The sequence below is a fragment of the Balaenoptera ricei genome, chromosome 2 (assembly GCF_028023285.1).
Source record: "Balaenoptera ricei isolate mBalRic1 chromosome 2, mBalRic1.hap2, whole genome shotgun sequence".
NCBI lineage: Eukaryota > Metazoa > Chordata > Mammalia > Artiodactyla > Balaenopteridae > Balaenoptera > Balaenoptera ricei.
Window position 1 is genome coordinate 109570105 of NC_082640.1, and position 25537 is coordinate 109595641.

Sequence of the window (25537 nt, forward strand, 5' to 3'; positions counted from 1 at the left end):
TGTTCTGTTGTCTTGGGTGGAGTGTCCTGTTTATGTCAATGAGATCCATTTGGTTGATGCTGTTATCCAGTACTTCTCTGTCGCTGATGGTATTTCACCTACTGTTGCTGTTACTGACTGAGAGAGGAGTATTGAAGTCTCCAACTATTATTGTGAATTTGTTTCTCCTTTCAGTTCTGTACATTTTTGCTTCATGTATTTTAAAGCTTTATGGATATGTACATACACTTTCAGGGTTGTTGTGTCTTCTTGGTGAATTGACACTTTTGTCATGTATAATGTCTGTCTTCATCACTGGTAATTTTCTTTACTCTGAAGTCTACTTTGATATTAATATAGCCACCACAGCTTTCTTTTGATTAGTGTTTACATGATATATCTTTTCCCATCAGTTTACTTCTAACCTACTTATTATATTTGAAGTGAGTTCCTTATAGACAGCATATAGTTGGTGCATGTTTTCTTTTCTCCATTCTGACAAGTCTCTGCTTTTAATTGGTGTGTTCAGTCCATTTACACTTAATGTACTTATTAATGTGTTTGGGTTTAGGCCTACCATTTTATTATTTGTTTTATGTTTGTTCCCTTTTTTGTGTGTTCCTGTTTCCCTTTTCCTGCCTTCTTCTGAGTTATTTGGATAGTTTTTAGTGTTTCATTTATATTTATCTATTTTGTTCTTTTATTATATCTCTTGTATAGGTTTTTCTTAATGGCTGCTCTAGAGATTTACAATGTACATACTTACCTTTTCACAGCCTACTTAGAATCAGTATTCTGTCTCTTAAATTGATTGGAGGATCCTTGCTTCTGTATAGGTCCCTTTACCTTCCCCTTTTATGTTGTAGTTGTCATATGTTTTACCTGTAAATACACTGAAAATACCATCAGGCAATATTAGAATTTTTTCTTGCAGACATCAAACATATTTTAAAGAACTCCAAAGGAGAAGAATAGTCTGTTATATTTACCATTTGTCCTTTATTCCTGATATCTCAAGTATCCTCTGGTATCATTTCCTTTGTCTGAAGGATTTCTTTTACCAGTTTTAAGAGCAGATCAGCTAGCAGTGAATTACCTTTGTTTTCCTTCATATGAGAATGTCTCTAATTCATCTTTAAAGATATTTTCACTGGACAAAGAATATTGCATTGATAGTTTTCTCCTTTCAGCACTTTAAAAATGTTATTCCACTTCCTTTTGGCTTCCATGATTCTGATGAGAAGTCCACAGTCATTTGAAACATCTTTTTGCTATATGTAATATATCATTTTTCTCTGGTTGCTATTAAGATTTTTTTTCTCTGTCTTTAGATTCCAACCATTTAATTATTATGTGTCTGGCCTTAGATTTCTTTGGGATTATTCTGTTTATGGTTAAATGAGCTTCTTGAATCTGCGATTTATGTCTTTTGCCAGATTTGGGAAATTTTCAGCCATTATTTCTTTAAATACTTTTTCTACACTGCATGCTTTTCCCCCTCTTTCTAGGATTTGAAAGATATGTTATACCTTTTAATATTGCCTCATAGAGTCACAAGGCTGTGTGTATTATTTTTTTAATCTTTTTTTTCTGCTTGTTGTTCAGGTTGGGTGATTTCTATTGATTTGTCTTCAAGTTCACTAACTCTGTCTTGTCCATTCTGCATTGAACTTACCCAGCTAATTTTTTAATTTATTTTACCTTTCAGTTTTAAAATCTCCATTTTCTAGCAATGTGATAACTTAGTAGTTTGCTATGTGTTCATCTGCTTTTTAGGTTGTGGGCCCACCAGGTACAGGAAAAACAGATGTGGCAGTCCAAATCATATCCAACATCTACCACAATTTCCCAGAGCAGAGGACTCTGATTGTTACTCATTCCAATCAGGTAAGAGAGAGAGTGTGTATGCACGCGTGTGTGCATGCACGTGCACGCGTGCATGTATGAAGCGGACATGCATGTATGGAGCAGGAGATGCATGAAAGCACAATGGAGATTTCTGCTTATATGATAACCTGATTATGAGCTCACAGAATACCAGGAAAGGCTGATGAGCCTAGTGTTTGTTTATCACTGGTCATAACCAGACCATATTGAGAAAAATATAAAAACATTCTTTTATTTCGAATAGAGGCAGTCCAAATGTGGAAAAGCTGAGAAGAATATTTGGATATGTGGTAATTGCCTTTTTCTCCCATCATCCATGCTTACTTTGAGATCAAAAGCATTACCCCTTACTAGTAGTATTTTTCTACTAGTAGAATGGATATTCCTAAAAGACTAAATCCAGATCATATTAATACTGGATTGAATTTTAAATCCTTATAAAATATGCATATGAATATGTATATTACATGGAAGGACAATTTTAGGTTGCAGGTCTAATACATAAGGCATTTATAAATAGCTAAAACAAGCAAAACAAACTCCTTTCTTGTAAATAATGGATGAAAAATGGTTTTTACATCTGTATGTGTGCCGAGGTAATTTTTCTGAAGCTGTCACTACCATAGAAATGAAAAAGAACAAGTGATATTAACTCATGTAAAATGTGACAGGGAGCTAGCTCTCAGAACATTCTGAAACACATTATGAAACTCACATGGTAGTCTAAATCTCCAAAGGTACTTGTTTTCTCTGAATACATATTAACAATAGTGATTTCAGTTGACCAGTTCTTTAAAAAAGTTGGTCTACAAAGAAACACTTGAGTTTTTAGAAGGCTAAATGTTATTTACGGTTATTCATCAACTTAAATCTCAGGATTTTAAAATTAATACTATCCAATTCATTCACTTATGTTTTTATTTCTTTAAAGTTTATAAGTAACTGGCCTGGTGTACTAAAATTGTGCGCAAGAGAGGGTTAAGACTTTATCTTGATAAAAGAAACAAACTGTGTAAAGACTTTTTTCTTCTATTTAATAAAATTCAGTCTAATAATTTTACCTATTTGCAGATTCTTAGAATGAATAAGGAATTATTCAGTGTTGTTATAATATTTTTTAGTAAATTTTGTCGTAACTTGATAATGACTTTCTATAGTATCCTCTACTTATGACTGTCTTGTGTAGCACAATTATAGAGAAGGTTATTTTGCAAAAATAGCCAAAGACTTCTTTGCTCCTTTGATAATCAGACCATCCTCTTTAACTCAAACTGTTGATTTTTCACAACTGTTTTCTTTACCAGATCTTGGTTCCCATCTATAATTCAAGCAGTTCTCCAACATCACTTTAATTCATGATGAAATCTTGCAGTTTTTTCTGAGATTGCAATGTGCTAGTATTTTTTGTCCCCTAAATCTATGTGGTTCGTGAGTTTGGATAGGAAAGGTTTGGACAGTGAGTAATGCCATGTGGTCTGATCTATTGCATCTCAAGTTTTAGATGGAAAATATCAAGAATTTAGATTGTGTGAATTTTTTTCCTGAAGATTTATGTTTATCTCATCAGTTTCTGAGCTCTAATTGCTAGAATTTTGATAACAAAGAATATCTGTATACCTTATGTAGCCTGGATGTTTACAAGACTGGATGTTGACCTCACGGGTGGGGTTAAACTAATGGTAAATTGGGAGAAATATTTGAGTGGGGGCTAATTTTTAAATGTCATCTTATTAGCATATCTTTCCATGCAATGAAACTTTTGCCTTTCTGCAAAACCGTATAATTGCAGATGTTCAGATAGTAAATACTAGGATTTCAGGGAGCCCCAAATACGAACATTTCATAGGTAAGTGGCTTTCATCAGAACAGTTTGTGATGAGTGCTCTGCTTCTTATTGTATAGAGAGCTAATTTAGACTTTCAGTCTAAGATTTGAATGATGCACTTTACCTTTCCTCTCTGTGATCCTTTTGAAGTATTCTACCCACACATCTCCTAAGAGGACTTCTCCAACCACAAAAACTTTTCAGTTTTCTGCAACTCATGGAAATTCTGTTAAATAAAATGAGACTTAATGTGATTGTTAATTATTTTAGTAATTTTTACTACTTGAGAGAAATACATACTGAGCCAAAGCCTTCTCTTTTCATAAATTATCAGAGATGTAATGGATAGATGGTTTTTATGATTTCCAGTTACTAATTTGACCAAGTACACGTATGTAGCAATATCAGAAATCAATAAAAATACTATTTTGTTTAAATTATAAATGGCCTTAATATAAGATGTTTCCTTCTGTGTTTTGACTTTGATTCTTATCTGACTGGGCAATGCTCATTCTTTTCTATCCTTCTGATTGTTAGTTTTTGTTACTTTTAAAGGAGCCTACTGATTCTATAAAATTCTCCATCATTCTTTTTTTTTTTATTTTCCAGGCCCTGAACCAGTTGTTTGAGAAAATCATGGCTTTAGACATTGACGAGCGTCACCTCCTGCGTCTTGGTCATGGAGAAGAAGAGCTGGAGACGGAGAAAGATTTCAGCAGGTGAGCAAATGGGGATTAGTTTTGAAACGGTATACAAAGAATTTTTAACCTTCTCCTCTTTTTCTTTAATAAAGAACAGGAAAAGAGAGCAATGAATAATCCAACTGAATTCTGAAGGGTTCTAGTGTAACCTACTTAGGCTATACTAATTGAACGCAGAGTCTGTTCAGGATTTCCCTCTGCTCCAGTTCTACATGTTTATGCCATTTTTTTCCTCATACAGTTATTTCAGTGAAGAGAGTTATCTTTTCATCTTTTTTAAATTGCAGATATCCATTTGCTTTCTATTTATTGAAGTAATTTTTAATGTTGCCAAACCCAAACTGTATGTTACGCAATTCCTTTTCACATTTCATCTACACATTTAATTTGCATTTATTTTAGGCACCAATTAGCTGGATTCATTTAATGAAATGCAGTTGGAGATTAATGATAGTATAAGCTTTGGGGTTGTAAGTATTATTTCAGGAACTTATTGCCAGTTTAGCTGGACTTTAAGCTTAATATTACATATTGTAAGGTGACTAAAATTTCAGAAGTCAAATTTCTTCTGCTGTTAGTATTTTGGTTTTTTTCCTTTAAAGTTGCTTTATGTTAGCTCATTTCATTTATATTTAAATTCATTTTTAAAGCATAATTTCAGTCAATAGGTGTAATTAACAGCTGTACATAATAAATACGGCCTTTGACTACTGAACATTACTTTTGACTGAATAGATTATAGACATCAAAAGAGCTAAAAGAGTGTTAACTTACTATGTTGCATTTATTTTGAGTCCTTGTATTAAAGAGATCACCCAACAGTTTTTTTTTTAACCTCTTTATTGGAGTATAATTGCTTTACAGTGTTGTGTTAGTTTCTGCTGTATAACAAAGTGAATCAGCTATATGTATACATATATCCCCATATGCCCTCCCTCTTGCTTCTCCCTCGCACCCTCCCTATCTCACCCCTCTAGGTGGTCACAAAGCACCGAGCTGATCTCCCTGTGCTATGCAGCTGCTTCCCACTAGCTATCTACTTTACATTTGGTAGTGTATATGTGTCCATGCCACTCTCTCACTTCATCCCAGCTTACCCTTCCCTCTCCCCATGTCCTCAAGTCCATTCTCTACGTCTGCATCTTTATTCCTGTCCTGCCCCTAGGTTCATAAGAACCGTTTTTCTTTTTTTTTTTTTTTTTTTTGGATTGCATATGTATGTGTGTTAGCATACAGTATTTGTTTTTCTCTTTCTGACTTCACTCTGACTTCTTTATGACAGACTCTGGGTCCATCCCCCTCACTACAAATAACTCAATTTCATTTCTTTTTATGGCTGGGTAATATTCCATTATATATATCTGGCACATCTTTCTTTATCCATTCATCTGTCGATGGACACTTAGGTTGCTTCCATATCCTGGCTATTGTAAATAGTGCTGCAATGAACATTGTGGTACTTGTCTCTTTTTGAATTATGGTTTTCTCAGGATATATGCCCAGTAGTGGGATTGCTAGGTCATATGCCAGTTCTATTTTTAGTTTTTTAAGGAACCTCCATACTGTTCTCCATAGTGGCTGTATCAATTTACATTCCCACCAACAGTGGGAAGAGGGTTCCCTTTTCTCCACACCCTTTCCAGCATTTATTGTTTGCAGATTTTTTGATGATGGCCATTCTGACCAGTGTGAGATGATACCTCATTGTGGTTTTGATTTGCATTTCTCTAATGATTAGTGATGTTGAGCATCCTTTCATGTGTTTGTTGGCAATCTGTGTATCTTCTTGGGAGAAATGTCTATTTAGATCTTCTGCCTGTTTTTGGATTGGGTTGTTTGTTTTTTTGATATCTAGCTGCATGAGCTGCTTGTAAATTTTGTAGATTAATCCTTTGTCAGTTGCTTCATTTGCAAATATTTTCTCCCATTCTGAGGGTTGTCTTTTCGTCTTGCTTATGGTTTCCTTTGCAGTGCAAAAGCTTTTAAGTTTCATTAGGTCCCATTTGTTTACTTTTGTTTTTATTTCCATTTCTCTAGGAGGTGGGTCAAAAAGGGTCTTGCTGTGATTTATGTCATAGAGTGTTCTGCCTATGTTTTCCTCTAAGAGTTTTATAGTGTCTGGCCTTACATTTAGGTCTTTAATCCATTTTGAGTTTATTTTTGTGTATGGTGTTAGGAAGTGTTCTAATTTCATGCTTTCACATGTAGCTGTCCAGTTTTCCCACCACCACTATTGAAGAGGTTGTCTTTTCTCCATTGTATATTCTTGCCTCCTTTATCAAAGATAAGGTGACCATATGTGTGTGAGTTTATCTCTGGGCTTTCTATCCTGTTCTATTGATCTGTATTTCTGTTTTTGTTCCAGTACCATACTGTCTTGATTACTGTAGCTTTGTAGTATAGTCTGAAGTCAGGGAGCCTGATTCCTCCAGCTCTGTTTTTCTTTCTCAAGATTGCTTTGGCTATTTGGGGTGTTCTGTGTTTCCATACAAATTGTGAAATTTTTTGTTCTAGTTCTGTGAAAAATGCCAGTGGTAGTTTGATAGTGATTGCATTGAATCTGTAGATTGCTTTGAGTAGTATAGTCATTTTCATAATGTTGATTTTTCCAATCCAAGAACATGGTATATCTCTCCATCTGTTGGTATTATCTTTAATTTCTTTCATCAGTGTCTTATAGTTTTCTGCATACAGGTCTTTTCTCTCCTTAGGTAGGTTTATTCCTAGGTATTTTATTCTTTTTGTTGCAATGGTAAATGGGAGTGTTTCCTTAATTTCTCTTTCAGATTTTTCATCATTAGTGTGTAAGAATTGAAGAGATTTCTGTGCATTCATTTTGTATCCTGCTGCTGTACCAAATTCATTGATTAGCTCTAGTAGTTTTCTGGTAGCATCTTTAGGATTCTCTATGTTTAGTATCATGTCATCTGCAAACAGTGACAGTTTTACTTCTTTTCCAATTTGGATTCCTTTTATTTCCTTTTCTTCTCTGATTGCTGTGGCTAAAACTTCCAAAACTATATTAAGTAATAGTGGTGAGAGTGCGCAACCTTGTCTTGTTCCTGATCTTAGAGGAAATGGTTTCAGTTTTTCACCATTGAGAATGATGTTGGCTGTGGGTTTGTCATTTATGGACTTTATTATGTTGAGGTAGGTTCCATTTCTACCTCCTTTCTGGAGAGTTTTTATCATAAATGGGTGTTGAATTTTGTCAAAAGCCTTTTCTGCATCTACTGAGATTACCATATGGTTTTTTATCCTTCAATTTGTTAATATGGTGTATCACATTGATTGATTTGCATATATTGAAGAATCCTTGCATTCCTGGGGTAAACCCCACTCGATCATGGTGTATGGTCCTTTTACTGTGCTGTTGGATTCTGTTTGCTAGTATTTTGTTGAGGATTTTTGCATCTGTGTTCATCAATGATACTGGCCTGTAGTTTTCTTTTTTTGTGAAATCTTTGTCTAGATTTGGTATCAGGGTGATGGTGGCCTCATAGAATGAGTTTTGGAGTGTTCCTCCCCCTGCTATATTTTGGAAGAGTTTGAGAACGATAGGTATTAGATCTTCTCTAAATGTTTGATAGAATTCGCCTATGAAACCATCTGGTCCTGTGCTTTTGTTTGTTGGAAGATTTTTAATCACAGTTTCAGTTTCAGTGCTTGTGATTGGTCTGTTTATATTTTCTATTTCTTCCTGGTTCAGTCTCGGAAGGTTGTGCTTTTCTAAGAATGTGTCCATTTCTTCCAGGTTGTCCATTTTACTGGCATATAGTGGCTTGTAGTAATCTCTCATGAACCTTTGTATTTCTGCAGTATCAGTTGTTACTTCTTCTTTTTCATTTCTAATTCTGTTTATTTGAGTCTTCTCCCTTTTTTTCTTGATGAGTCTGGCTAATGGTTTATCAATTTTTTTTTTATCTTCCCAAAGAACCAGCTTTTAGTTTTATTGATCTTTGCTATTGTTTCCTTCATTTCTTTTTCATTTACTTCTGATCTGATCTTTATGATTTCTTTCATTCTGCTAACTTTGGGGTTTTTTTGTTCTTTCTCTGATTGCTTTAGGTGTAAGGTTAGGTTGTTTATTTGAGTTGTTTCTTGTTTCTTGAGGTAGGATTGTATTGCTATAAACTTCCCTCTTAGAACTGCTTTTGCTGCGTCCCATAGGTTTTGGGTCGTTGTGTTTTCAGTGTTATTTGTTTCTAGGTATTTTTTGATTTCCCCTTTGGTTTCTTCAGTGATCTCTTGGTTATTTAGTAGTGTTTGTTTAGCCTCTGTGTGTTTGTACAATTTTTTTCCTGTAATTGATATCTTGTCTCATAGCATTGTGGTCGGAAAAGATACTTGATACGATTTCAGTTTTCTTAAATTTACCAAGGCTTGATTTGTGACCCAGGATATGGTCTATCCTGGAGAATGTTCCATAACCACTTGAGAAGAAAGTGTATTCTGTTGTTTTTGGATGGAATGTCCTATAAATATCAGTTAAGTCCATCTTGTTTAATGTATCCTTTAAACCTCATGTTTCCCTATTTATTTTCATTTTGGATGATCTGTGCACTGGTGAAAGTGGGGTGTTAAAGTCCCCTACTTTTTTGTGTTACTGTCGATTTCTTCTTTAATGGCTGTTAGCATTTGCCTTATATATTGAGGTGCTCCTATGTTGGGTGCATAAATATTTACAATTGTTATGTCATCTTCTTGGATTGATCCCTTGATCATTATGTAGTGTCCTTCTTTGTCTCTTGTAATAGTGTTTAAAGTCTGTATTTTCTGATATGAGAATTGCTACTCCAGCTTTCTTTTGATTTCCATTTGCATGGAATATCTTTTTCCATCCCCTCACTTTCAGGCTGTATGTGTCCCTAGGTCTGAAGTGAGTCCCTAGTAGACAGCATATGTACGGGTCTTGTTTTTGTATCCATTCAGCCAGTCTGTGTCTTTTTGTTGGAGCGTTTAATCCATTTACATTTAAGGTAATTATTGATATGTATGTTCCTATTACCATTTTCTTAATTGTTTTGGGTTTGTTTTTGTAGGTCTTTTCCTTCTCTTGTGTTTCCTGCCTAAAGAAGTTCCTTTAGTGTTTGTTGTAAGGCTGGCTTGGCAGTGCTGAATTCTCTTGGTTTTTGCTTGTCTGTAGAGGTTTTAATTTCTCCATTGAATCTGAATGAGATCCTTGCTGGGTAGAGTAATCTTGGTTGTAGGTTTTTCCCTTTCATCACTTTAAATATGTCCTGCCACTCCCTTCTGGTTTGCAGAGTTTCTGCTGAAACATCAGCTGTTAACCTTTATGGGGATTCCCTTGTATATTATTTGTTGCTTTTCCCTTGCTGCTTTTAATATTTTTTTCTTTGTATTTAGTTTTTGATAGTTTGATTAATATGTGTCTTGGCATGTTTCTCCTGGGATTTATCCTGTATGGGACTCTGTGCTTCCTGGACTTGACTGACTATTTCCTTTCCCATGTTAGGGAAATTTTCAACTATAATCTCTTCAGATATTTTCTCAGGCCCTTCCTTTTTGTCTTCTTCTTCTGGGACCATTTAATTCGAATGTTGTTGCTTTTAATGTTGTCCCAGAGGTCTCTGAGACTGTCCTCAATTCCTTTCATTCTTTCTTCTTTATTCTGCTCTGTGGTAGTTAATTTCCATTATTTTATCTTCCAGGTCACTTATCCATTCTTCTGCCTCAGTTATTCTGCTACTGATTCCTTCTAGAGAATTTTTAATTTCATTTATCCTGCTGTTCATCATTGTTTGTTTGCTCTTTAGTTTTTCTAGGTGCTTTTTAAACGTTTCTTGTATTTTCTCCATTCTGTTTCCAAGATTTTGGATCATCTTTCCTATCATTACTCTGAATTCTTTTTCAGGTAGACTGCCTATTTCCACTTCATTTATTTGGTCTGATGGGTTTTTACCTTGCTCCTTCATCTGCTGCATATTTCTCTGTCTTCTTATTTTGTTTAACTTACTGTGTTTGGGGTCTCCTTTTCGCAGGCTGCAGGTTCATAGTTCCCGTTGTTTTTGGTGTCTGCCCCCAGTGTCTGAGGTTGGTTCAGTGGCTTGTGGAGGGGTCTGGTGCCTATGTTCTGGTGGGTGGGGCTGGATTTTGTCTTTCTGGAGGGCAGGGCCGTGTCCATTCGTGTGCTTTGGGGTGTCCGTGAACTTAGTATGACGTTAGGCAGCCTCTCTGCTAATGGGTGGGGTTGTGTTCCTGTCTTGCTAGTTGTTTGGCATGGGGCATCCAGCACTGGAGCTTGCTGGCCGTTGGGTGGAGCTGGGTCTTAGTGTTGAGACGGAGATCTGTGGGAGAACTCTTGCCGATTGATATTACATGGGGCTGGGAGGCCTCTGGTGGTCCAATGTCCTGATCTCGCCTCTCCCACCTCAGAGGCTCAGGCCTGACACCAGGCCAGAGCACGAAGACCCTGTCAGCCACATGGCTCAGAATAAAATGGAGGAAAAAAGAAAGGAAGAAAGAAAAAAAAAATAAATAAATAAAAATATTTTTTTAAAGTTATTAACATAAAGAAAATAATAAAAATTAAAAATAAAAAAGAGAGCAACCAAACCAGTAAACAAATCCACTAATGATAACAAGCACTAAACACTAAACTAAGATAAACATAAAAATCAGAAACAAATCAGTCGCAGACAGCAAACCCAAAGTCTTACAGTTTTTCCCAAAGTCCACTGCCACAATTTTGGGACGATTCGTTGTCTATTCAGGTATTCCGGAGAGGCAGAGTACATCAAGTTGATTGTGGGGATTTAATCTGCTGCTCCTGAGGCTTCACGGAGAAGTTTCCCTTTCTCTTCTTTGTTTGCACAGCTCTTCGGTTCAGCTTTAATTTTGGCCCACCTCAGCGTGTAGTCACCCTCAGGCATCTGTTCACTGCCCAGACAGGAGGGGGTTAAAGGAGTGACTGATTAGGGGGCTCTTGCTTATTCAGGCTGGGGGCAGGGAGAGCTGTGCTAATTATAATTGGATATGGGGTGAGCCTGAGGCGGCAGAGGCTGGCGTGACGTTGCAACAGCCTGGGTGCGCCATGTGGTCTCCTGGGGAAGTTATCCCTGCATCACGGGACCCTGGCAGTGGTGGGCTGCACAGGCTCCCGGGGGTTGGGAGGGGGAGGCGGGTGTGGACAGTGACCTGTGCTTGCACACAGGCTTCTTGGTGGCTGCAGGAGCAGCCTTAGCGTTTCATGCCCGTCTCTGGTGTCCGCACTTATAGCCGCAGTGCACGCCCGTTTCTGGAGCTCATTTAGGCGGTGCTCTGAATTCCCTCTCCTCGCGCACCCCGAAACAGTGGTCTGGTCTCTTGCCTCTTAGGCAGCTCCAGACTTTTCCCCGGACTCCCTCCCGGCTCGCTGTGGTGCACTAGCCCCCTTCAGGCTGTGTTCACACAGCCAACCCCAGTCCTCTTCCTGAGATCTGACCTCCGAAGCCCGAGCCTCAGCTCCCAGCCCCCACCCTCCCCGGCGGGTGAGCAGACAAGCCTCTCAGGCTGGTGAGTGCTGGTCAGCACCGATCCTCTGTGCAGGAATCTCCGCTTTGCCCTCTGCACCCCTGTTTCTGTGCTCTCCTCCGTGGCTCCAAAGCTTCCCCCCCCGCCACGTGCTGTCTCTGCCAGTGAAGGGGCTTCCTAGTGTGTGGAAACTTTTCTTCCTTCACAGCTCCCTCCCAGAGGTGCAGGTCCCGTCCCTATTCTTTTGTCTCTGTTTTTCCTTTTTTCTTTTGCCCTACCCAGGTATGTGGGTATTTTCTTGCCTTTTGGGAAGTCTGAGGTCTTCTGCCAGCATTCAGTAGGTGTTCTGTAGGAGTTGTTCCACATGTAGATGTATATTTGATGTATTTGTGGGGAGGAAGGTGATCTCCACGTCTTACTCCTCTGCCATCTTGAAGGTCCCCCTCCCAAAATTTTGTAGCTTTTAAAAAGTCAGAGGGCAAGATCAACACACATTAATTTATTTAGGGCTGTAGATTCTTAATTTTGGATCAGCTTGTAATGCTTCCCTGAATTCTTCCCATGGGTATTTCTTCTTATTAAACCTAACTTACACCAGTGGGCTCAACTGTAAAATCTACCAATCCATAATTCATTGAATGTATGGGTACTCATGGAATGCTAAATAGTGTAATTATAAGTGTGGTGCAGCTCAATTTCTGGTATTTAAAGATATTATAAGAGCAGCAGAATTTTAAAAATGATTTCAGGTACTACCAAGTTTCTCAGGAAAGAAGTACTTTTTGCTTTCTGATAGGCAAGTCAAGCTCCAGATCTTGTTAATAATGTGTGTGCTTGTTTGATTGTGCATTTATTTCATATTTCTCTCTTTGTCATAATTAAAAAGAAAAATAGTGAATATTGTTTCACAATAAAATTAATATCACTTTCCCTAAAGAAAAATTTTTGTATCTAGTAAGATAGCAGAGAGGGAGTGATCACTCATAATGCTACTTCTCCCAAACAAGTTTTTATTAGTCTCTTTTTCAATAATCATCTGTAACTATGCTATTATTTATAATTGTGTACAGGCATACCGCAGAGACTTTGCAGATTCAGTTCCAGACCATCATAATCAAGTGCCTATCACAATAAAGCGAGTCACATGGATTTTTTGGCTTCCCCGTGCATATAAAAGTATTGTTTACACTATACTATAGTCTACTAAGTGTGCAATACCATTATGTCTAAAAAAACAATGTACATGCCTTAGTTAAAAAATACTCTATTACTAAAAAATGCTAGGCATCATCTGAGCCTTCAACAGGCTGTAATCTTTGCTGGTGGAGGGTCTTGCCTCAATGTTGATAGCTGCTGACTGATCAGGGTGGTGGTTGCTGAAGGTTGGGGGGGGGGGCTATGGCAACTTACTAAAATGAGACAGCAATGAAATTTGCCATGTGGATTGAATCTTCCTTTCTCGAATGATTTCTCTGTAGCAGGCAATGCTGCTTGGTAGTATTTTAACCCACAATAGAACTTCTTTCAAAATTAGAGTCAATCCTACCAAACTCTGCTGCTACTTTGTCAACTAAATTTATGTAATATTCTAAATCCTTTGTGGTTATTTCAACATTCTTCATGTCATCTTCACCAGGAATAGATTCCATCTCAAGAAACTTCTTTCTTTGCTCTCCCATAAGAGGCAACTCCTCATCTGTTAAAGTGTTATCTTGAGATTGAGGCAATTCAGTCCCATCTTCAGGTTCTACTTCTGATTCTAGTTCTCTTGCTAATTCTACCACAACTACAGTTTTTTTTCCTCTACTGAAGTCTTAACCTGAAAGTCATCCAGGAGGGTTAGGATCAACTTCTTCCAAACTCCTGTTAATTTTGATATCTTGACCTCTTCCAGTGAATCACGAATGTCCTTAATGGCATCTAAAATGGTGAATCCTTTCCAGAAGATTTTCAGTTTATTTTGCCCAGAACCATCAGAGGAATCACTGTCTATGGCAGCTATAGTCTTACAAAATGTATTTCGTAAATAATAAGACTTGAAAGTCGAATGACTCCTTGATGCATGGGCTGCTGAACAGGTGTTGTGTTAGCAGGCCTGAAAACAACATGAATCTAATTGTACATCTCCTTCAGAGTTCTTGGGTAACAGGTGCATTGTCGATGAGCAGTAATATTTTGAAAGGAATCTTTTTTCCTGAGCAGTAGGTGCAAACAGTGGGCTTAAAATATTCAGTAAACCATGTTGTAAACAGATGTGCTGTCATCCAGGGTTTGTTCCATTAACACAGCGCAAGCAGAGTAGATTTAGCATAGGTCTTAAGGGCCCTAGGATTTCTGGAATGGTGAATGAGCATTGGCTTCAACTTAGAGTCACCAGCAGCATTAGCCCCTAACAAGAGAGTCAGCCTGTCCTTTGAACCTTTGAAGCCGGGCACTGACTTCTCCTCTCTAGCTATGGAAGTCCTAGATGGAATCTTCTTCCAGTAGAAGGCTGTATTTTTTCTACACTGAAAATCTGTTGTTTAGTGTAGCCACCTTCATTACCACAGCTAGATCTTTTGTATAACGTGCTGCAGCTTCTACATCAGCACTTGCTGCTTCATGCTGCACTTTTGCGTTTTGGAGACAGCTTCTTTCCTAAAACCTCATGAACCAACCTTGGCTAGATTCAGACTCTTCTGCTGCTGCTCCCTCACCTGTCTCAACCTTACTAGAATTAAAGAGAGTGAGTTACGGCCTTGCTTTGTCTGGATTAAGCTTTGGCTTAAAAGAATGTTGTGGCTAGTTTGATCTTCTGTCCAAACCACTAAAGCTTTTTTCATATCAGCAATAAGGCTGTTTTACTTTCTTATCATTCGTGTGTTCACTGGAGTAGCACTTTTTTTAAAAAGTTTATTTATTTATTTATTTACTTATTTTTGGCTGCATTGGGTCTTTGTTGCTGCGCACGGGCTTTTCTCTAGTTGTGGCGAGCAGGGGCTACTCTTCATTGTGGTGCGTGGGCTTCTCATTGCGGTGGCTTCTCTTGTTGTGGAGCACGGGCTCTAGGTGCGTGGCCTTCAGTAGTCGTGGCTCGCAGGCCCTAGAGCACAGGCTCAGTAGTTGTAGTGCACAGGCTTGGTTGGTTGCTCCGCAGCACGTGGGATCTTCCCGGACCCGGGCTCGAACGTGCGTCCCCTGCATTGGCAGGCGGATTTTTAACCACTGCGCCACCAGGGAAGTCCCTGGAATAGCAATTTTAATTCCCTTCAAGAACTTTTCCTTTGCGTTCACAACTTCACTAACTGTTTGGTGCAAGAGACCTAGCTTTTGGCCTGTCTCAGCTTTCAACATGCCTTCCTCACTAACCTTAATCATTTCTAGCTTTTGATTTGAAGTGAGACATGCAACTGAACACTGAGAGGCCATTGTAAGGTTATTAATTGGCCTTAACTTCAATATTGTTGTGTCTCAGGGAATAAGGAGGCCTGAGGAGAGGGAGAAATATGGGGGAATGGCCAATTGATGGAGCAAATCAGAACACACACACGACATTTATCAGTTAAGTTTGCCATCTTACATGGTCATGGTTTGTGGCACCCCAAAACAATTACAATAGTAATATCAAAGATTACATATCACAGATAGCAAATGTAATAATAATGAAAATGTTTGAAATAGTTCAAGAATTTCCAAAATGTGACACAGAGACATGAAGTTAGCAAATGCTTTTGGAAAAAACAGCACTGATAGACTTGCTCAATGCAGGGTTACCACAGACCTTCAATTTGTAAAAAATGCAGTATCTGCAAAGTGCAATAAAGTGAAGCACAATAAAATGAGGTGTTCCTGTACCTTGCTCTTTAAAATTAATTAGTAGACTTTTTTTTAGTATAGTTTTAGATTTACAGAATAATTGAGCAAATATTACATAGAATTCCATTGTATGTTGCTTTTTTTTTTTTTTTTAATTAGTGTTAAAGGATTGAAGGAGGCACTTTTTATGGTGGAAAGAGTATACATAGGCTTTGGGATCCAATTCTGGTTCCACTTTTTTTCTTAACTACCTATCTCTGGGCCGGGTACTCTCCAAATTTTAGTTTTCTTACTCGTTCAGCAAACATTTATGAACATACTTGGTCCAGATGCCAAGCTCCATGCTCTATGCCAAAGAATGATCAAATAAATTTTAAAATTACTTTTCAAAACCTTTAGAGCTAATCTACTTTTATGATGGTGCTATTCAGAGTAGCCAATCTGTAAACTATATTCTGGTCTGTTATGAGATGCACTAGCACCGGAATGCACTGTAGTGTTTCCTTTTTTGTGAAGGTCATTTTATGAAGAAAAAAAAAAAAAAGCTGAACCAGAGGTGTGTTTAGTAATGTAGTTGATTTTCCTGTCTCACAGACCACTAACACATTTGCAGATCAGCCCTGATCCACAGGGTACATTTCAAGTAGCTTTAGTATAAAATAACTCAACAACTGTCACTTACAGTAAATATAAACTTATGTTTTCTACCGTTCTTTTTTTCTCTTTGGCCATTTATCGTTTCTATTATGATTTTCTTAAATATTTTGCTGACAGTTTCCTTGCAAGTCTCTTCATTATGTAATTTTGCCTTTTTGCTTAATTGAAATTTTTAGGTATGGAAGAGTTAATTATGTCCTAGCTCGAAGAATAGAACTTTTAGAAGAAGTCAAACGATTGCAGAAGAGTCTAGGGGTTCCAGGAGATGCTTCATATACTTGTGAAACTGCAGGCTATTTCTTCTTATATCAGGTAAGAGATTAAGGGTTTTTAAATCATACTTTATTATAATATGGTCTTCAGTTGGAAACTGGGATGGGTTCTGGAGATCCTTTCTTGAAAGCTTACTTTTTTGTTGAGTAGATTAAAATATATGCTATTGCCAAAGCTATGTTTGTGAGTGTTAAATGTTTGTATTTCCTGTTATCTTCACTTTTGTTTGCTAAATAACTTTGCTTGATGACTTATTCAGTGAAAGGCCAATGTTGCTACTTTAAAATCTTTTTTCTTTTTTTTTTTTCTTGCTATTGACAAAGTTTCTAGTCTCTCTCTCTTTTTTTTTTTTTTTGTTTTGTTTTCATTACTATAGAACTATAACCAAACAGTCTAGCTACCCAGTGGTAACAAATACAGTTCTTTAACTTACTTTTGCTATGCATATTAATCAAGTAATGAAGAAAAACATACTTTCTTTTTAAATTTCTAGAAGTACATTTTGTTTTAGAATTAATTTCAAAGTAGGAGTTTAAGTTAAACATTCTTTGACTTAATTTAGAGGCATGTTTTTGCTTTTGTTTGGGGGGTGTGAAAGTTAATGAGAAATGTAAAGCCAAATAAAATAAAAATAAACTTTAAAAGTCAACTGGTTTACTAATAATTTTAAATGGATTAAACATAAATAATGAAGATTTTTGTATAACTGTATTTGTTCTCTTTGTTCTAATGCTATTTGTATATTTTAGGTATAAATCATAACACTGAAATTGTAAAATGTATATGAAAAAAAGAGTTTATGCTCATTATAAGCAGATAAACCAGTTGAGTCCGTTCAGAATGAGCTGATTTCATGGTTCCTTGTGAAACACAGGACATATGCTTGATCTTGCAAAGTTGTCTGCATTAGACTCAGACTGTTAAGAACTTTGAATAATGGAATAAAGATCATGCTTAAATGCATGTTTGTCACAAAATAAAAATCACTAGGCTCTCAGTGAAAACTAGTTTTAAAAGTAATAGAAATAATATATAAATTATAGAACCTTAGGTAATAAATTTGAGAAATATGAACTTGAGGCCTCATAAGGCCTCACAATTTTGAACACACAATAATCACATTGGGAAAGTTGTTTAAAAAGGGAATTCTCAAGCTCTGTCCCCAGAGACTTCGTTTTAGTAAGGTGTGGCATTCAGGTATCTACATTTTTATTTAGCTTTTCAGATATTCTGCCTAAGGACCACACTTTGAGAAACACTGAAATTATAACAGAAAAACTGAAAGAATTACAAAAATGGACATTAAGCAGGAACTGAGTAGAGCCATAGTTAACATTTATAGCAGGAGGTAATTGAACTACCTATGTCACAAAAGTCATAAAATGAGCTTTCAAATATATACGCAGCTTAACCAGAAGTTCTTTATAAGTATACTAAAGAGAATTGGAAAAATTATGAAAGTCTAGGATAAGGGTTGACAAGTGCTAAATTGATTAAAAAGCTACTAGAGCTGAACTTAACCATATATGGAGAGAAACTGAAATAGTGAAAAAATGAGGAATTTCTTTGTCCAGAGAGGTTTTTTTTTTTTGATCATCAATCATAAATTGTTTTGAATATGCATAGAAAATCTGAAATGTCTGAGATAAAGTCCCATGAGATGATCCTGAGGTTCTTTCCCATCCCATCCGTACATTTTTTATCAAAGAGGTTTTTTTCCTACAGTCTTAAAGGTTACTTTTATAAAAGAAGGGCAGTCTATCAGTGACTTGGATAAGAAATAGTCCTGTTGGGTCAAAGGTTGCTTTTCTTTTCCTTTTCCTTTTCTTTTACCTACCAAATCTTATTTTTACTCAATTCGTTTTTTATTTTATTATTTAAAACATAAGAACTGGCAAATTTAACCTCAGGTCTCTTTTTTTCTTACAGGTAATGTCTCGTTGGGAAGAGTATATCAGCAAAGTGAAAAATAAAGGTAACACGTTGCCAGATGTCACTGAAGTCTCCACTTTCTTCCCTTTTCATGAGTACTTTGCAAATGCCCCTCAACCCATTTTTAAAGGCCGGTCTTATGAAGAAGACATGGAAATTGCTGAAGGATGTTTCAGGCATATTAAGAAAATCTTTACTCAGCTTGAGGTAAGGGTTCTCAAGTTCTTTTAACTTTCCTTTAAAGGTTTTAAGCTTAGTTTGTTGTTTTTTTTAAAATGTAGTAAGTGGAATATTCAAATCTAGCAAACCAGATTATTACTTTTAAGTGAGATTATTGGAAGCATTTATTTTTCTAGTTGAAGAAATAAGTAAAAATTAAGATATGAATTGAATCCCCATTTTTCTGGCTTTTCTGGTGTGAAAGTCTTAGTATTTAAGAAAGGAATGCTTTCATTAGGAGATTTAACAATGGTTCTTTGATTTGGAATTTGGCTATTCTAAGTTCTTTATGCCTTTGATCTGTAAACAAAAAATGAGGTTGCTATGTTAGCCAGGATGACGGTTCCTGATTATTAAGGTGAAATAAGAATCACCACTATATAAAGGGGACAGAGAATATGTTTGGAACCCAGGGAGCCCCGGGATGCTTCATAGTTTTTTCATTCCTTATTGGAAACATCATTGGAAGACTACAGCAGTGCTGTAAAAAGATCGCATTCAGGCTCAGATTCCTCAGTAAGAACGTTTAGGATTACTTCAGATAAAAAGGACAAAGACTGTGTCTTTTTTAAAGTCTTTGTACCTTTTAGATATGATTTTATTCCTACAACAATATCTGGCACATAATAGATGTTCAGTAAACACTGATGTATGGTGTGAGTAGGTGGATAGAAATGGATGGATGGTAGGTACAGAATAATAAATATATAATGTATATACATATGTAGTATATATGTAGTATGATAATTATAAAATTTTAAAACCTACAAAACAGTATTATAGTATGTTTATGATTACATAAATAGAATGTAAAAGGATAAAAACATATAATAGCTGTCTGGGGAGAGAGTGGGAAGAAGGATATATACAGGGTACCTCCACCTGTACCTGTGATGCTTTAATTATTTTTTAAAAAACAAAAAAAAACGTTTAAAAGTCTGAAGTAAGTATGATATAATGTTCCGATTTGATAAAACTTGATATTAGGTGCTCTGCATGGGCTTGTTTGCTCCTCACATCCACCTGTTGTCCGTTCCCCTCCTCTCCTCTATGGGGGATCCTGTGCCGTGGTCAGGGCTGAGACTGGTCCTTGGAGTTTTCATTTCCCAGCCTCTCATGTCAGCTGACTTTTTTCTGGGTTTAGCCAATGAGAAATGTGGCAAAAATAGAATAAAGAGAGAGAAGCCAGGATATTTCTGTACCAGCTCTCTCGGCCTGCGGTTTCGTCTCTTCCATGGCTCCAGTTTCTCCTGATCTGGCCCACCGCAGTTCCAGCTTATTCTGGTACCCCAGTTTCTGGGCTCTGATAACACTTCCTCCTCATTATCCTTCCTAGCCTAGGAATGGTCATAATTTCCTGCTGTTGCCAATCTCTGGGTTACTTCGCCATTCCCTGGTTGGCTTTTCTGCTTCTCCATCACCTGTATAACGAGCTCCTTGCAATAAATTCCCTTTGTTATGAGTGCTTGAAGTAGTTTCTGTTTTCCTGGAGAGACCTTGGGTAATATAGACACAATGGTGATTGATATTTTATTCAGTATTTTTGTTGATACTGTAAATATTTTATCTTATACCAAAAAAAACAGTCCAAATTGTAGCTTGACTGTCAGTTATTATTTGAACTCAATTAGTACCTTATTAATCATGGACAGAATTACGATTCTTTAGGCTTAGTTTATGAGATATTTAATTTCTCATATTGTCTCATAAACTGGATTGTATGAATGTATGCATGAACTGTTTATTTTCCTAAAATAGTATCTCATTGTTCCCCCACTTCCATAGGAGTTTAGAGCCTCCGAACTGCTTCGAAGTGGACTAGACAGATCTAAATACCTTTTGGTGAAAGAAGCCAAAATCATTGCTATGACCTGTACTCATGCTGCCTTAAAACGACATGATTTAGTCAAGTTAGGCTTCAAGGTAAAGACTTATATTTTAGTTCCTTAATTCATCTATGCAGCTGTTAGTTCTCTTCCCTTCCCCTTCCCCTCCCCCTCCCCTTGCCCCTGCCCCTCCCCCTCCCCTCCCCTCCCCTCCCTTCCTCTCCCCTCCCTTCCCCTCCCCTCCCCTCCCCTTCCCTTCCCTTCCCTTCCCTTCCCTTCCCTTCCCTTCCCTTCCCTTCCCTTCCCTAGACCATTTCCCTTGGACATCTGCTTCTTACTGAAGTTTGCATTTATAATTACTTTAAAATGCCTCTTTTAAAAGTGATCATAACCTCCCATGTTTATATGATTAGTAAAATCTAAATCTAATTTTTCTAAATTTAGTTATCAGACATATGTCCTTTAAGTAACATTATAACCATATGATTGTCTAACTAACTTCTAATACTTGTTAAGGTACATTAATTTATTTTCACTATGTTAAAAAAAATCTCCAAACAGAAGTAAAAGCTTTATACAAATAATATTTGACAATGTTTTTCACCTATTAGAAATCCGTACACTTGTTTACCTTTTAAGCACACATCCACTCCCAGTTATTTGTTCATTCAGTAAATAAAAAGCCATCTATGTGAGGATGTGTAATACAGTTATTTAGACTGTCAAAGGAGATATTTAAATGACTTCATCTTAAGATAAGGACTGGAGAGCTAAAGGGCAAGACAGCCGGTTACTTGTTACTCAGTTGAAATGGAATGTAATAATTGAGCAGTAAATTTGAATTTGCAGACACTTTGTGACTTTGCTATTGATACTGACTAAACTCTGATTTTAATGCACATCATTTAACTTCCCTGCAACTGTTTTATCTGTCATTACTTACAGTGTTTGTGTACTGGTTTGAATTTAAAGTTAGCAAAGCATTTGTTGTTGATGAAAATAACTGACAATTTTTAAATGTTATGAGCTCACTGGAAGATAAATGCTAAATAAATTCAAGGTGATAGAATTATTGTTATCTTGGATGAAAGTTTCCTCATTTGCAAGGTAGGACAAATATGATAATTTATTAAAAGGTAGTGTGAACTTACCTAATGGTGTGAATTTACCTTTTGTAAATTAGTGAGAATTTTTCACCTAAATATTTTTTTCTTGGGGCTGACACATAAAATATACTTTGGATTGATATTAAATTATATCAGTTTAATAATACAGGGAAATGATGCAGTCTAAATAGAGCATTTTATGCTTTCATGCAGCTGTTCACATGCATATTCTACAAAACATTACTTGTAGCTTATCACATTTTCATTGATCATTTTCTTACATTGTGCTATATACATCTAAAGGTAGTTAACATGAGTGCTGATAGTATCCCTTACATCTTTTATATTTTTAATTTTGAAATTTTATTTTTTCAAACTAACACATGCATCTGATGTAAGAGCTTAAAAACTTTGTAGCTCTACTTAATGTTAAAAAAAGGCAGTCCCCTACTCCCCTGTTGCTCTCTAATTAATCTTTCAACTCTTCTAGTATCTCCTTTGTCCTTTCATTGATATCAATAAAGAATGTTAAATTTCCATTAGGCATATGTTTTGATTCTGTGCTGTCCCCATGGAGACATGCAAGCACATTTGTGTACTCTTTTCCTTCCTTAAAACACCCAGTATAGTTGTGTCATAATTTTGCTTTGTGATTAAAATCTCCTTTTTAATAGAATCTATAGATATATTTTTATAAGTTAAATCACATTAGATTTGCAGAATTATTTCTCAGGAAAGAGGCTCTTTAAGCTGTCGTCTTTGAGCTGCTCCCACTCTGTTTTCCATATTGTGTCTATCACCTTCAGAGTCCACGTGGGAACTTCTGAGAAAACATGGCTTTTTGAACCCCTCCTTCTCCTAGGTTCCCACCAGGATGACCTAATTAATCATTGTAATAGGGAAATTTAACATTAGATAGAGCTAGAGAAGACACGCATCCACATGCCTAAAACTTTCAGGTAGTTTCGATAGAAACAGTGCAAAACTGAACCTTAACTTTATCATGTACAGTGGAAATCCAGCTCAGCTACCAGTCTTGAACAAATATAAGCATATTTTGGTAAAATGAGTAGCACAGAAATTAGAGGATATATGAACAATTAGTTTAAAAGAGTTAATTAAGTATTAAGAGCAAATATGCTCCCCCTACCTTCTACTTCCTTGGAAAACAAAATAAGGGGAGAAGACTTTGAAAATAGAAAACAAAGGAACTCTAATTGTACTTAGTGAAAGTCTCAAAGAAAGTATTTTACCAATAAAACAAGGAATAGGATATTATACTATCATAAGTAACAATCAGAATTAGAAGTGGAAGGGAAAAGATAAAACCTGTTGAGAATAAATCTAGAAGAAAATTGGGCACATAGAAGAGGAGGTACATGAAAGAAAGAATGAAATTTCCTTAGGTTGGAGAAAGACTTGATTTTTCATTATTTTACAAATGTGCAGTGCCTAACATTCCTGGAAACTGGGCTAGAGGGAAGATTCAGGCATTAAACAAGTACATAAATATACAGATAGAATTATAAATTGTGATGTGCCGTGAGACAAAGGCACAGAGTACTGTGAAACCCGTTTTAGAGTGAGAGGTCAGAGAAGGCATGGATAAAGTGGGTTTTAAGCTGATACTTTAAAAATGAGAAAGAGCCAAGCAGACAAAAAGTCAAGAGAAAATAGCATGTTCAGAGGGCCTGAAGCATGAATGGTTTTACCATTTCTGAGAAAATGAAATAGGTCAATGTAGTTGAAGCTTAGTGAGTAAGGAGGAAGGTGACATGTAAAGTATGAGAGGAAGGCAGGGGCCAGATTGAATACAGGCCCTAGTTAACACATCTCTTACGGTCCACATTAAGGGTCCTTTTTTCCTAGGACAAGTGGAAACCAGTGAAGGGTTAGAAACCAGAAGGTGACGTGATGTGATGACTGTTATATGAGTGGTTTAGGGGAGGCAAGACAGGAAGGAGAGGGACTAGTAAAGAGATTGCTGGCAGTAGTCAGAGTAGCAGCTTGGATTAGAGTGGTGGTGGTAATAGAAATGTAGAAAAACGAACAGATTCTAGAGGGAGTTTTGAAGGTAAAATTGACATGCTTTGGTGATGGATTGAATGCCGGGGGTGGGGAACAAAAGGAGATTGTTGAGTGCCAAGTAGGATTCATAAGGGAAAAAAATTACTGCAAAATACTACCTAGGATAAGAGTACCAGTGGAAATGACCTCATATATAATCATAGGTTGATTCTTGCTTATATAGAACTTCAAAACTGAACTGAAAATAACTAAATTGATCATCGCAATCCAAGAAATGATAAACGAGGCTTCCTTAATGTAGAGTTGTATGTTTAGGGCACTTCCTTAAAGTTAAAGACTTGAATTGGAGAAGCAATAGCATAATGGTAAAGAAGATCATGAACTTTCTGTTTGAATAATTTGTTGTTATTTTGATCTGAATTATTTGAGGGGTTTTGGGATGCTTATTACCGTCATGGTGGTAGCTGTTTGGCTTTCAAGCTCTCTTTTTGACAAGCTTTCTTTTTTCTCCCTTTCTCAGTATGACAACATTTTAATGGAAGAGGCTGCTCAGATTCTGGAGATAGAAACTTTTATACCTCTTCTTCTACAGGTAAGATACTGAGATTGAGACAAAGAAAGTAGAGTTTTGGGCTTCCCTGGTGGCGCAGTGGTTAAGAATCCGCCTGCCAATGCAGGGGACACGGGTTCGAGCCCTGGTCCGGGAAGATCCCACATGCCACGGAGCAACTAAGCCCGTGTGGCACAGCTACTGAAGCCCGTGCGCCTAGAGCCTGTGCTCTGCACCAAGAGAAGCCACCGCAATGAGAAGCCCGCACACCACAATGAAGAGTAGCCCCTGCTTGCTGCAACTGCAACTAGAGAAAGCCTGCATGCAGCAACGAAGACCCAACATAGCCAAAAATAAATTTATAAAAAAAAAAGTAGAGTTTTAAGAATTCTGGGGGGTAGCATCAGAAAACTACACAGTTTGGGGGTGCTAATTGCTATGATTATGTGTTCTCCTTAACTTCATTATGTTTGGTATTCTATTTTAAGCATGTAAACTTCCTTTAATCTATTCACTGGTTATTGAGTAGTTTGTATTGTTTGGGAGCACTATTTAAAAATTCATAGTTTATCTCTAAGTTTTGAAAAGACTTAGTAATTTTAATCAAGAAAATTACATTGTTAGGCAGTTTGGAGGGAAGATGAGCTCCTTTTTCATTTCTTTTATTTAGAGTTGTTTCTGGAATTGTTTTTGATCCCTGGGTACATTGCTTTTCTTTATTTTGTGCCTGAATTTTTTTAGATAAATGATGATGTTTAAGAACGTTTTCTTATTGTACAATAGTCTTTACTATGGAGCATAAAAAACAAAATGTGGAATTCCTAATTGAAGAATAGAGACTACTCTAATTTATAGATAAATTGGGTTCCGAAAGTTGTTTTATAAAGCCAAGTTATTTGGGACTTGTATTTTATCAGAATATGTTACAAGGAACAAGGAGACAGGTAGAGTAGGAAACTGAAGTATTAGTGTAGGAAATTAAAGAAGGTATAATTTCTACTGCTTTGGGGGGTTCACAAACTGGCTCTTGGCGTAATTGTGATACAAGGTATTTACTTTGACATCTTTCCGTTTCCCTGCTTGGGCATGGGTTTCGTTCTGTGCACCCTTTGCCTAATTATGACCTAAGTCTCCCAGACCCCTTTGGGTTACCCTGCATATTAAAGTACGGTAATTCCATGCTTGCCCCTCAATCCCTCCATCCTCCCTCACACACTGTCAGCCAAGAGCAGTGGTACCCATACAAGTCGCTCTATAAGTTTGCCAGATTCTTTTCTGTGGAACTG

General features: G+C 36.8%; 1 protein-coding gene across 4 annotated transcripts in view; it reads left to right on the forward strand.

Moving 5' to 3' along the window:
• Positions 1 to 25537, forward strand: part of AQR (aquarius intron-binding spliceosomal factor) — a 111752-nt gene that overhangs the window by 57374 nt on the left and 28841 nt on the right. For all 4 annotated transcript variants that reach the window (XM_059913684.1, XM_059913683.1, XM_059913685.1 and 1 more), the window contains 6 exons: positions 1756 to 1866; positions 4301 to 4410; positions 16494 to 16629; positions 18520 to 18729; positions 20527 to 20664; positions 24222 to 24293. In XM_059913684.1, the coding sequence (XP_059769667.1) occupies positions 1756 to 1866; positions 4301 to 4410; positions 16494 to 16629; positions 18520 to 18729; positions 20527 to 20664; positions 24222 to 24293 (777 nt within the window). The remainder of the gene's footprint in view (positions 1 to 1755; positions 1867 to 4300; positions 4411 to 16493; positions 16630 to 18519; positions 18730 to 20526; positions 20665 to 24221; positions 24294 to 25537) is intronic.